Raw genomic sequence first — 12,216 nt, forward strand, 5'->3', positions numbered from 1 at the left:
TATGATGTCTTAGGTCCTTTTGCTTGTAATGATTCTGTTCTATGAGGCATAGACTTACCAGGGGTTACTCTCATGGAGATGTCATTTACCCCAATTCTCATGCAGTGATGATGATCTACATTGCTTAGTCCCTGTTCTTTCTGGCTTTCATCATTGAGGCCAGTAGTCCTCACTGCTTTTTTATCTTTGATGTGGTTTTTATTTATAAAACAACAATTTGCCCTCACCTGGGACAGCAGGTTCCAACATCCTGACTAACCTGCAGTTGTTAGCCTCAACCTTCTTTCACCTTTAGTTGTTTTCGTATCTTTGCAAGAAGTCTCCAGTGGACTAGCTAAAGGTGTCCTCAGCATGGACCATGCTTTGCTGCTTCTATATTCACAACACTCACCCCATTCACATGAGCACACCCTCCATGCCACTCTCCCTGTGTCACTGCCACCATCTTCCACTTCCCTTGAGGCCTCTGCTTGTCAGCCTATTGCAGCATGGCGTGCATGTCTATACTCCGCTGGAGTGGCTGTCTTTAGAATCTGCTCCCTCCACCAATGGTCTACTCTCCAAAGCCAAAGATACTTCTCAGCCTCTGTCCCTTGACTCCCCTTTTCTTGGGCCCTCTCTGGAGCACGTATTGCTACTATATTTACCATCTCATGCACTCACCCTCCCTGGCTTTTATGTACCAGTCCTTGCTTTGTCCTTCAGCAAACTTTTCTCTGTCCCATGTTGTAAGTATGGTGTTTCTTCAGTCTTTTTCTCATTCTGGATCTTTTCCTTGAGTGATTTATACTTAACACTGGTTTAGTTACCACCTGTACATTGATGGCCTATCTCTAGGTCTTTGGCCCAGACCCCTTGCAGTGCTTACACCTTATGTCCACAGATACCTCAAGCAGTGTGGCTGCTTCTTCCTTTCCTGTTCTCTCTTAGCTTGGAGAGTGGCATCCATTCATCAGAATCAGACGCTAGGCCTCACCTAGTGTTTGTCTCGGTTTTTCCCTCTTCCTAAATATGTCGCTTCAGCCTCCTCTTGTCCATCTCTCCCTCATCTCTGCTGTGCCTCACCAGACTGCCCTCCCATTCTCCCTCTTCCACAGCTGAGTGGTAGCCAAGCCAGTGTGTTTTGTCTCGGCTTTTTGGAACCTGTCCAGCTTCTCTTCATCTGTGTCTCCACTTCTACTACCTTGCTCTCTTGGACCCCTGCGATTGCCTCACTCCTGATCACCTGCATCTGCCCTTAGGCCCTGTAGTCCCTTCTTCACATGTCAAACCTGTGGTATGTTCAAAATGCAGCTCTGAGTATGCCATTCTACCACATGAACATTTAAATGGCTTCTCGTTGTTTCCAGAAGATGGGCTCCAGTCCTTGCCTGCCCACCCCCCACATCCCATGACCCTCATCAGCCATGTCTCTTGCCATGTTCCATGGCATTTTGTCTACGCTGGCCTTCTTTTGTCTCAGGCTGTCCACATGCTATTCCTCTGCCTGCCTAGAAAACTCTTCTCCCCTTTCCACCAGCTACCCTTACCTAGTTAATTTCTGCTCATGATTTAAGTCAAACAGTATTTCCTAAGGGAAGTCTTTCTTCACACCCGCATCTCTATAAAGCCAACATATACTGTCTTAGCTCCCAGGTTTTTATCCTTTCAACCACCACATAGTTTGTCATTCTGTTTGTGGATTATTTGTTTATTTCCTTGATCAGACTATATAATTCTGCGTGCATTGTCACTCTTGCATGTCCAATCCTCTCCTGATGCTTGACCCACTCTCCTGGTATCAGGGTGGCAAGTACGGATGCAGCTCAGTTCATCTCTGGACAAGGTCAGGGTTCTTCTTCAATGAGGACTCCTTTGAGTTGAGGGTGTTTCCACAAGACCTAGGCTTATTCTGTAGACAGATTCCTTCTTCTCCCTGGGACTGATTGGACTATGGTGCCACCTACTTAAAAAAAATTCTGTGACCTCTTTTTCCAGTCTTGGAGGTAGACCGCTAAAGAAAAAGAGGTGGCCCTGTCAGTGGTTCTTTTATTTTCTCAAGTCAGCTTCTCGTAAATGTGCTCAATGTTAAGGACATACTCAGATGGCTTGCGGGAACAAGGATATTGTATCCCATTAATAATTCTTTTTCTTCAACTCTGCATGTCTTTTCTTAACATATTACAAGTCTGGAAGATTAAGTATCGCTCATAAAATAATAGAACATGGGAGTGGTGAGTGTTCTTTCCCTCTCAGATGTTTTGATTCTCACGAGCAGTTTAGCAAGTGCCTGGTCTTGTCCCACAGCATAGGCATTGACTTCCTTCTCGCCTCAAATGGACGGAGCCTGGGGAGGTGAAGTCATATGTCGCACCATAGACATGTGGAGCTTGGGTTTTCTGATTCTGCCACAGCTACTCCCCTCCAGCCGGAGAGATGTGATATACCCCCAGTGTTTGGGAAGAGCTAGAAAAGAAGCATTCCCTTCTTTTTTTGTTTGCTGATGGAAAGTAATTAGTCTTTTTACTGCCTATAGAGAGAGTTGTACTCAAATGTAAGCATGGTAGTGTACAGGCTACCATACCCTGGGAATACCTGCTAGCATTTAAAATTAAAACCAGCATTGCTTGAAAGGATTCTCTGTGAAAGCTTAGCTGTCTTCTTCCTTTCTGCCTTTTATTTCTTAGCTGCTCTCCAGGAGTACTTGACTCATCCAGTATTTGGCTTAAAAGGAGAAACCTTTGTTCACAACTTTGATGCTTGTCTGCACAACATCAGTTACCTGGCTTTCCATTAAAATGGCCATTAAGGAGGCCAGTTCGTGGGGTCTTTGTTATTTGCATAAAGCTTACATTTTTGACAAGTTTGCTTGGGGGAAATAAAAACCCTAAACTAATTATATAGCTCATCTTATGTGTTAGTATTTTGGTTTTATATAACAAGGGATCATAAATGTAAGCAGTTTTGAAGGACCTAGGTCTGCTTTTTTTTTTTAGATTGGGAAGTATATTTTATTTAGAAAGTAATTTAAATTAGAGAGAGATTCACCTCCCCAAGGTAGGAAAGGGGGCTACTTTTTAATAGGTACCTTTTTTAGGCATTTTATTTACCTCTGTTAATTGTATAAATACTAAGCTTTATGACTGTATTAAGGTTTGAAAATCTTTCTAGTCCTAAAATTGATTTTGCTTTGGTTAGTTTAATTTTTACTGGTTGAGTGATGTGTAGACACTAGCTTTTTACTCTGCCCTTCTCCTGCAGTCCTGTCTGGTTGGGGCTTTTGTTGTGGCAGTAGAAGTGCCCTTTTCACCTTTTTGTGCACAGGATCTTCGGGAGAGAAAACAGTGCCCAGAAAATATTTTGGGGTGTGATTTCAAGTTGAAGACGCCTGTTCCCGTTTGGCTTCTCCAGTAGATGGTTGGATTGCTCTGAGAACATTCCACTTGTTATAGCCATTTTGTCGTTTTTCTTTTTTCCTTGTGGGAAATACTTTGTGCTTTAATTACTGGTTTGGTAGTGGGGCTGAGAGGCCCTGAGCACTGGGATTGGAGCCACAATTTCTTCTCTTCCTTGTGTCTTCCCCAGCATCTTACTCAGCTCCCGCCCTGCTGTGACACCCCAGAATGTATCATTTTGAAATGTCGCAGCTGCCACTAAGTCATATGGGAGCATGGAACTGGCTGGGAGAGAGGTGCAGGTCAGTGATAGTTTTTCGTTCCTGCATGGATCTTTGAAGAAAAATACTTTGCATATTGTATTCATGAGTGAATGAATTTGTGGTTTAAGGAGAGGCTTTGATTTCTGAGTGCAGGTCCTGGGGCCTTAGTGGTGATAGGTCAGCCTCCTGGCAGGATGTTGGGGTTAGATGGGCATGTGAAATAATGTTTGGGCGAGATCAGCCTCCCCTTCTGACTTGGCTCTCAACCTTCATGCAAGGAGGCAGTTCTTTGATTTAAATTCAGTGTGGTGGTCACCTTTAGAGCAGGGGCCTTCTTGACCTGCTTCATGCACAATACCCCTTTATGACTCCTGATTGGGGGCAGCCAAGCAGTGGGTGGTTTTTGTATACTGGATAATCAGTGGCACAACCGGGCAATATGAAGGAATACAGGAGCCTGGGTACTGAAAACTTGTCTGATCAACTCAAATCCCTGCCCGTGGTGTTATTTCTAACATATTTTCTTTTTATGTAAGTACTTCCTAGCAAGAAAGAAAATAGGTTTGACAGTGTGTGTGTTTTGATCAGTATTTCTTTCATGCGTTGCTAGAGGGAATGCTTATGATTTTGTTTGTTTTGAAGATGAAATTCCTGTAGAAAGGTCATTGCAGTGTCAGCCTCTGTCATTTCTTGCCCTCTTATCCTGCAGCTCATCTGTAGTGTGTCAGGTCTGGCTTACTCCTCCGACCAAAAAAGGCAAAGAATGTGTACGCCTGGCTCCCTTCAGCGAATCGTCTTGGTGCTCCACCATGGTCTGAGTTCATAGTGTCAGCTGGACCCACAGGAAACAGGGCTGTTTAGAGACACACTTTCTCCTGCGTGCTTGGAAAGTCTGTGAGGCAAGAGTCCCAAGCTTTGCCAGGAGCATAAATCCTAGGCTTTATCTCAGAACTGCACGTTGGGCCTTACCCTGTATCATGTAAACATTTCTTGACAGTCACTAGGCCCAGGCAGTTTCTCCAAGGTGCCTGCCACCCCTCCACTCCTTTCCTTGAGCATCCTGAGATAGGGTAGCAGCAGTCAGTCACAGATGATGCCTCTTCCCTGTTTCTCGGCTCCCCTGGCTCCTCTGGGGTAAGGCAGGGTTTGCTGCACTAGGTGCTTGCAGCTGAACGGAGGGTCAAGCTCAGCCCCTCACCTCAGGATAATAGAGCAGGGAAGGAACAGCAACAGGACTGCTTGAGTCTTGCATGAAAGGTCGTGTCTGAAGAAGAGAATGCAGGAGAGTGTCATGTGTGCCATGTTATGAGGAGTGAGGTGGTAGGGAGAGGAGACTGACAAGCAGGAGTGCCACAGCAGGTGTCTTCGGAGCAGGCCTCATATGCTCAGATTCCAGGACCAGGTAGGGGAGTGTGGCCATTAGATGAAAGGCATCTTCAACAAGGATCATGTGGCCATCGTGACACATCATTTCTCTACCTGAGTGGTACTTGGTGTGCTAGAAAGATGGTGGGATGCAGTACACTCCCTTGAGTTGGAAGCATCTGAATGGGTCTCATCACACTGAAGTTGGATTTCCTCAGAACAGGAATTGCCAAGGGCACAGCTTGGAGCCCCATAGCAGCAGAAGTTGTGAACTGTCCTTGTTCTAGAAGGCAGTCTGGTGAGTTGAGATCAGAGATTCTTGGATTTTCCTGAGATCTGTCCAAAACCAAGAAGAACCGGAAAGCTAACGAGGTAGTATGTGACCCAGCCTGGGGAGCATAGAACTGTGGGGAGAGTAAGGAGGCAGGTGAAGGCTGGGTTTGTGTTTGGTGAGAGTTTTGTTTGGATTCATTCTTGAATTTTTCTGTTGGTCTGTGGCCACACGTATAGATGATTTTATTCTGAAAGTAAAAAGTCAAGGGGAAGAGATCACAACATGTAGCTACTACTTAGTCCATTTAGGGAATCATAAAATAACCATAGGCTTAGTTTGACATAATCAGAGCTTACCAGAAGGTCCAACTGCTCATCTCTCCTCAGGACCTTAAGCTGGGTCATTTGACTGTACCAGTCAAGGAGATATATGTTTTAACAGTTTTAAAGACAATCACTACCTGTATTTGGCTTTTGAGAGTATATACCCAGTCACTCTTGCTAATAAGGTTAAGCCTCTGGCCTGCAGGTCTCTTTTGGTCTTTTTACCACTCTCACTCTTTTTCTAGTGACGACTTCCTCCCTACGCCCCGGGCCTGCTTTCAAAATAGATGTCCCCATGAGAAGAGTCACCCAGTGGCACGAGAAGGCATAGGCAGGATCTGTCCACTTTCAGAGTGGCCTGAAGAGAGAGCTTTCCTGTGAACCACATTTCATTTTATTTAAATATGTTTCTTTGGTGATGTCTAGAATACAGTGTCAACCTAAGCATGATGGGAGGCGTCTCTGCCATACTCCTTACAAACAACTAGAGTTTTTAAAACTTGATTACGAGAGAGTTACTTGAACTTAAGGTGGTATCTAATTGGATCAAGCCACATTTCCCTTTTATCCTCAGTGAACTTGCCAAGTTGGTCTGACAATCACCATCACTCAAGCAAGAGTCAAGAGTCTTGGGTTCTGATCCCAGCTTAGCTCACTAGAGATCAGTGATTTTCAGATTGTTCTTGAGGGATTCCTTAACTGAAGTGCTTTGGAGTTGCATGGGTGGATGACTCCGAGTTGAAGTGGCTTTCATTTGTCAACTTTGGTCAGAGAATTTGGGCAGGGAGTAGCTATTATGTAACTGTTTTACCCTTTTGTACCTGGCATTCAGAAGAAATTTAGTAAATGAATCCATGTTCAGAAATAGAGAATTGTTTTTCATGCTTTATAATAATTTCTCTTGAAGTATTTATGGCCAAAAAAGAAAAATACTGGTGGGGGAAGAAGGGTTCAGATTCTCCGATATGAAAATAGTTTTCAATTTCAAGAATGTGAAAGGTGACTGAACACAGTGGCTTGCATCTGTAGTCTCAGTGCTTTGGGAGGCCAACGCGGGAGGGCCACTTGAGACCAGAAGTTCAAGACCAGCCTGGGAAACATAGTAAGACCCTTGTCTCTACCAAAAAAAAAAAATGAAAAAACAACCTGGGTGTAGTTGTGCAGCCCTGCAGTCCCAACTTCTTGGGAGACTGAGGTGGAAGGATCAATTGAGCCCAGGTGTTAGAGGCTGTAGTGAACTATGAATGTACCACTGCATGCTAGCCAGGGTGGCAAAGTGAAAGATGACTTGCTGAAGCCTAGGTCTCAGGAAGGTCACTTAATGTGATGTGCTTATACTTGGTGTTATGTTTCATATACTGTTAGTTAATTCAGCAAATGTCCTGGACACTGAGGGGCGTGGGAGATGCTGTGTGAAGCTTACTAGCTAAATGAGGAGTCACTGTTACTAATTTGTGTAAGTGATTGTTTTAGTTGTGATAAGTTTAAAGAACAGAAATGGGATGCCAGCAGCACCTCCTTTCTACCGGTCTCTGTTCATTTGATGGCCCATGTGAGGAGTTCTCATTCTGGTGGGAGACAGTGATGGAGGAGGAGTACATACCCCATTTCTTTTTCCCACTCCTTGCTGGGACTTTTGTCTTTACAACTCGAGTTTTCATTTGGCCTATTTCCTGTCCTTTTTTTTTTTTTTTTGAGTTGGGGTCTCACTTTGTTGCCCAGACTGGAGTGCAGCAGCACAATCACGGCTCACGCAGCTTTGACCTCTTAGACTCAGGCGATCCTTTTATCTCTGCCTCCCGAGTAGCTGGGACTACAGACACACACCACCTCACCTGGCTAATTTTTTTATTTTTTGTAGAGACAAGGTCTCACTTTTTTGCTCAGGCTGCCCTTTTTGTAGAGATCTCCTGTGCTCAAGTAATCCCCTCACCTTGGCCTCCCAAAGTGCTGGCGTTGCAGGCGTGAGCCACCACACCCAACTTTTTTGTCTTATTCTTCCCATCAATTCCTAAACTTTTAGTAGAACCTCACTCTCTGCCTCTCCAGGTGTGCTTAACTCTGGTCAAGGAATTTGGGACTTACCTTCAGATGAGGAAGGGAGGGAGCACTCCAGGGTCACACAGCAAGTTAGAGGCAGAGGCAGAACTAAGCAGATCTTGGAGTCTCAGTCCAATGCTTTTTATTACGTTCCTGTAGGAAAGGCTTTCCCCAGCAAGGGCCCACCTCAGGGACCTCTCTAGCCTTGCAGAAACAGCTAGAGGAAGAAAGATGAACCCCAAAGGGCTCAGGGTTATTGTTTGTACAGATTTACCAAGAATACTTTCTTCTGGGAGATGAGGAAATCAAAAAATAGGCCCCATTCCTTTCATCAGGGCTTTCATATTCTACAGGAGCATGGAAATCCCCCTTGTGTGGAGAGAGAGCACAGAGCATCCTTCCAGGGCTGAGGCGCACGCCCTGTGCAAGGGACACTTGGAGCAGGGAGAGATGGGGCCTAGTCTCCGGGAGGAAAGAGAAGTGTGTTCCCAGAGGGAACTCTGCAGGTGGCAGGGGAGTGGAGGCAGGGCTCTGCCAGGGCTGAGAGAAGAGACTTCTGCGATTCTTCAGGCTGCGGGAAGCCTGAGCACGTGGCCCGCAGGCAAAGGGTGGTTGGGAGAAGCACAGGGAGCAGGGGCTAGTTTGAGAAGACATTGGACTCTGAGCCACATGGAGTTGCACCCACTTTCTCAGAGGGGCTTGGGGAAAGCCGGACTTCTGGAAGAAAGGTCCAGTGTCACGTTTGGGAGACTTAGGCGTTGGAGACTACTAGAAGGTCTCACAGGGACTTGGCTGCAGTTCCTCGGATGTGGAGTGGGGAGGTCCTGACCACAGGTGGTGACAGTGGGGTATCTTGAGCTTCTGTAATGCTTGTTTGCAAAAATGATAAATCTGGGTTAATCTCTAAGCTTTAACATAGAAAGTACAGCTTTACAGTGATTTTTCTAGCCATATCTAGATGGTGTCCTCAAACTAATTGTAAAGCTCATGTTCATTTTATAAGGCACTTTGAAGCTTTCAGTGCCACTTGAAAGAGAACGCAGATACTAAATGTCCCTTCTTTTTACTTCCAAATCTTAAGTACTAAGTTGAATACCATTTAATTCACTGTTGCCAGTCTTACACGCTGCTGTCCTTTTCTGATGTAAAACTTTACTTTTTGAGAGCTTGAGAACCCTAGCACTGTGCTGTGGCAAACAGGGTGGGCAGCCTGGTGGGGACAGGAGAGCAAGAGGGTGAGAGTGCTAGCTCCGTCAGTATGCCCATCACCACACTGAGACCTGACTGTCTTCTCTTTGTCTCCTAGGAATACAAACAGAAGCTTGCGCGAGTAACCCAGGTCCGCAAGGAGCTCAAGTCTCATATTCAGAGCTTGCCAGACCTCTCACTGCTGCCCAATGTCACGGGGGGCTTGGCTCCCCTGCCCTCTGCTGGTGACCTGTTTTCAACTGATTAGGACAGGTGTCATGCCCCAGATTCACATCTGTACCAGCAGAAAGAAGAGGGCAAGTCATGGCTGGAAGTCACTACCTTCTAGCCCCAGGTTCTATCCCTTCTTCCACCTGGCCCCCCAGCCTCACGAAAGAACCAGACTCTGATTCTCCTCCAGCCTCTCATCTTGAGCACAGTTCAGAACAGTGGCGAGTGGAATCGGATACAGACTTACATTTGCAAAGAATACAGACTTTTTCCCCCTACTTTATGTGTTCATGCCCCTGTTGGTTTCCACTCTTAGCTCTCTTGACACCTGAGAAGTTATGAAAATCATGTGTACTTCTGGAAGCTCTCAAAAGAATTTTGTCCCTCCTGACAGCATTTCGTCAGGAAAGCAGCTTCTCCTTTCTGAACTGGGCTTGTTCAAGCTCGGTACGGGCTTCCGCAGAGGGTCTCACTCTGGAGTTATTACTTTCCCAACTCTCTGCCCCCAAAGGGTGAGGCACAGCTGTCACAGTGCGGCCAGAAAGAGTTTGCCAAATCTCTGATCTTCCCTTACCATTACTTCTACTAGTAAGGCATAGTAGGTGGGGGTTTTTTTGTAAGCAGATGGGAGAATCTAGCAATAAGGTTCAAAGCTAATCTGGGACATAAAGACACGGTTCAGAGACAATAACAGGGATCACAAGCGTGAATTAAAAATAAGTTATTTACTTCAAGTCCCTACATATAACCCTTCCAAGCTGGACTTCTCAGAGTCCCCACCCACTGTCAGAGTACATTCCTAAAAACAGGATGCTTTGACCCCTGGTAGCTGTGAAGGCGGTTGTTAGGGACAGCCCCGGTGGGCCCCAGAAGATGAAGGCCCACACACAGACATGCTGCATATGGGCTTTGCATGGGTGTTGCTTCAGCCCTTTTTCTGGGAATAGGACACACACGTTTAATACACTGTGCGGGCACATGTCCGTGGTACGGTGACTCAACTGGAGCATCTCTCCAGATGGGAGCTGAGCATGTCATCTTTAGTCAGGTCATGCCACTGCACAGGTCCTTGTCCCCACATGGGAGGAAGTATTTGCATCAGATGTTACTGATAGCTCATCACGGGCAGGGGTCAGGGAGGTTGGGGGTATTAATTGGGAGTTTAATTGTATTATCATGCCAGCTGACATTATGACTATATAATGTAGTTAGAGGATTTTTATCTTGCTTACAGTAAAAGTTTAGCCTGCCAACTGTGAATCATTCTAATTTGGCAGCCTTATTTTTGACATTGGAAAGGGCAGAAAACAGTTTGCCCCAATGGTGTAATAGGAATTACAGACCAGAGACTGAAATTCAAAAGCTGTAAAAAGGAAGTCAATGGAAGGGGCTTCAGAATCCCCATTGATTTGAGTTGCTGTTTTCAGGATTACCAAAAATTACTACATGTAATTTTACTTGCTAAACATGTTAAAAATCTAACCTGTGTTTTATAAAGTATAACAAGCTTCCATTCAAGAAGCTCTCCTGCCAATCATGAAGTGAGAACAGGGAAGTCATGGCAGGTATTCAGCTTAACTGTGTTGAACCTTGTAGAGTTGAAGCTGTTGCTCACACCTGAATTCAGACTGTGTTGTTTGCGTGTTGCCACTGCCTGTTGTTCTGTCCCTGATAATGAGTCTACAGGGTTTTCTTCCAGAGGCCATGGTGACTTACTAAACTTGCAGGTGAATGTTCATCTTTGCTGCTTCTGCACATCCCCCCCGCCCCACACGATGTGCTGCTCTAGTCCCACACTCACAAACTGGTTTCTAACAGACCCGCCTGGATACTGCTTCACCAGGGAAGCAAGACGTTACCAGCCACAAGCCAGCAAAAGGGTGTAGTAGACTCTTGCTCTGATCAGCTGGATGGAAATATTACGGCATCATGGATTTAGCCCACTGCTCTGTTTTATCTAGCTGAGTCTTTGACCAGCAATTGGTGCATAATTATTATAGCAAGAGCAAGAAATGAAACTAGCAATTATGTAAATGAATGTGTTGGCCTCCTGATACCTGTTACTAGTGGACTTCCTGTGAGGAAGTTAGTTTTGTTTTGTTTTAATGAAAGGCTTTTGTTTTTTTTAATTTTAATTCTTTTTCCCACATGCTCCCACAGTGTGCTTACTTCATTTGTTTAATTTAAATGAACCTCTGTCCTAGTTTGTATAAGGTGATCTGGTGGGGTGGGTGGGTGGTTTTTGGTTTTGTTTTTTCTTCCTTAGGGTGTCTATAGGCCTCAGAGGACCTTACCTTTAGGTCATTTCTCAGAAAGTCTTCAATCTTCCTTTGTTTTTGTTTTGTTATTCTTAAAGAATATTTTTAAAGCTTAAATTTGTATATTAATTTAGGATTTTATTTAGAAGTATAGGCTGTCGGCGGCGGCAGCAGTATATTCTGAAATGTCTCATAGATATATATTTTTGAATAAACATGGTGTTGTTGAACAACAGTGTGTGATGCTTTCTTTACCTCCCCTCTAAGGGAAGACTGCAGTGCTTTCCTTGTAAGCTGTGGGCGATTAGTAATCACTAATAGAGAATGTGCTTGTCTCTATACAGAATCTCGTCCCTTAGGAGTGTTTGTGACACATAAATACTCAACACTTACACAGTATTTTCTGGTTCTTTCCAAGACTTAATTAACTGTAATTAGCCAATCCACACAGTACCCACGACAAGCCCCGCCAGTGTGTCCACACTGTATGGAGCAGGAACCGAAGAAGATAGGTTAAATGGCTTTGTTCCCTGGTGCCACACAGCCGATCTCTGACACAATAAAACTAGGAAGTTTTTTGATTTTGGTGCTTTTGTTCACCACTAGGCCTCCTGAGAGCTATTTGGTTTTGGTGATTCAGTGAAAGCAACTCTGAATGGTAAAAAGAGGAAAAATGTGAGATACTTGCCCACATGGAGTGGTGTGCCTTTTAAAAACACGTTTGTGGGTTTCCTTTCTTCTTTTCACTTGTGAAAGGGTAAACTGAGGCAAGGTGGGCCAGTGCATTGGGAATAATGCGAGATTGCTACAGGGAAAAAAGTAGAAAAAAATAAAGATTATTATTAACCTTTCACAGATGGGAAGGGCCGACACCAAGACAAGTGTGGCGTAGCAGGCTAA

At 44.9% G+C, this 12,216-nt stretch overlaps 1 protein-coding gene across 2 annotated transcripts in view; it reads left to right on the forward strand.

Moving 5' to 3' along the window:
* Positions 1-11,549, forward strand: part of RPRD1B (regulation of nuclear pre-mRNA domain containing 1B) — a 51,497-nt gene extending 39,948 nt beyond the window's left edge. Inside the window, exon 7 of one of the 2 annotated variants that reach the window (XM_008056517.2) lies at positions 8,946-11,549. In XM_008056517.2, coding sequence (XP_008054708.1) covers positions 8,946-9,095 — 150 coding nt within the window. In that variant the 3' untranslated portion in view covers positions 9,096-11,549. The remainder of the gene's footprint in view (positions 1-8,945) is intronic. The other variant, XM_021711587.1, reaches the window with a different exon arrangement.
* Positions 11,550-12,216: the final 667 nt, after the last annotated feature.

The sequence above is a fragment of the Carlito syrichta genome, unplaced genomic scaffold, assembly GCF_000164805.1.
Source record: "Carlito syrichta isolate Samal-C Ts95f unplaced genomic scaffold, Tarsius_syrichta-2.0.1 Scaffold302386, whole genome shotgun sequence".
In the NCBI taxonomy this organism is placed as follows: Eukaryota; Metazoa; Chordata; class Mammalia; order Primates; family Tarsiidae; genus Carlito; species Carlito syrichta.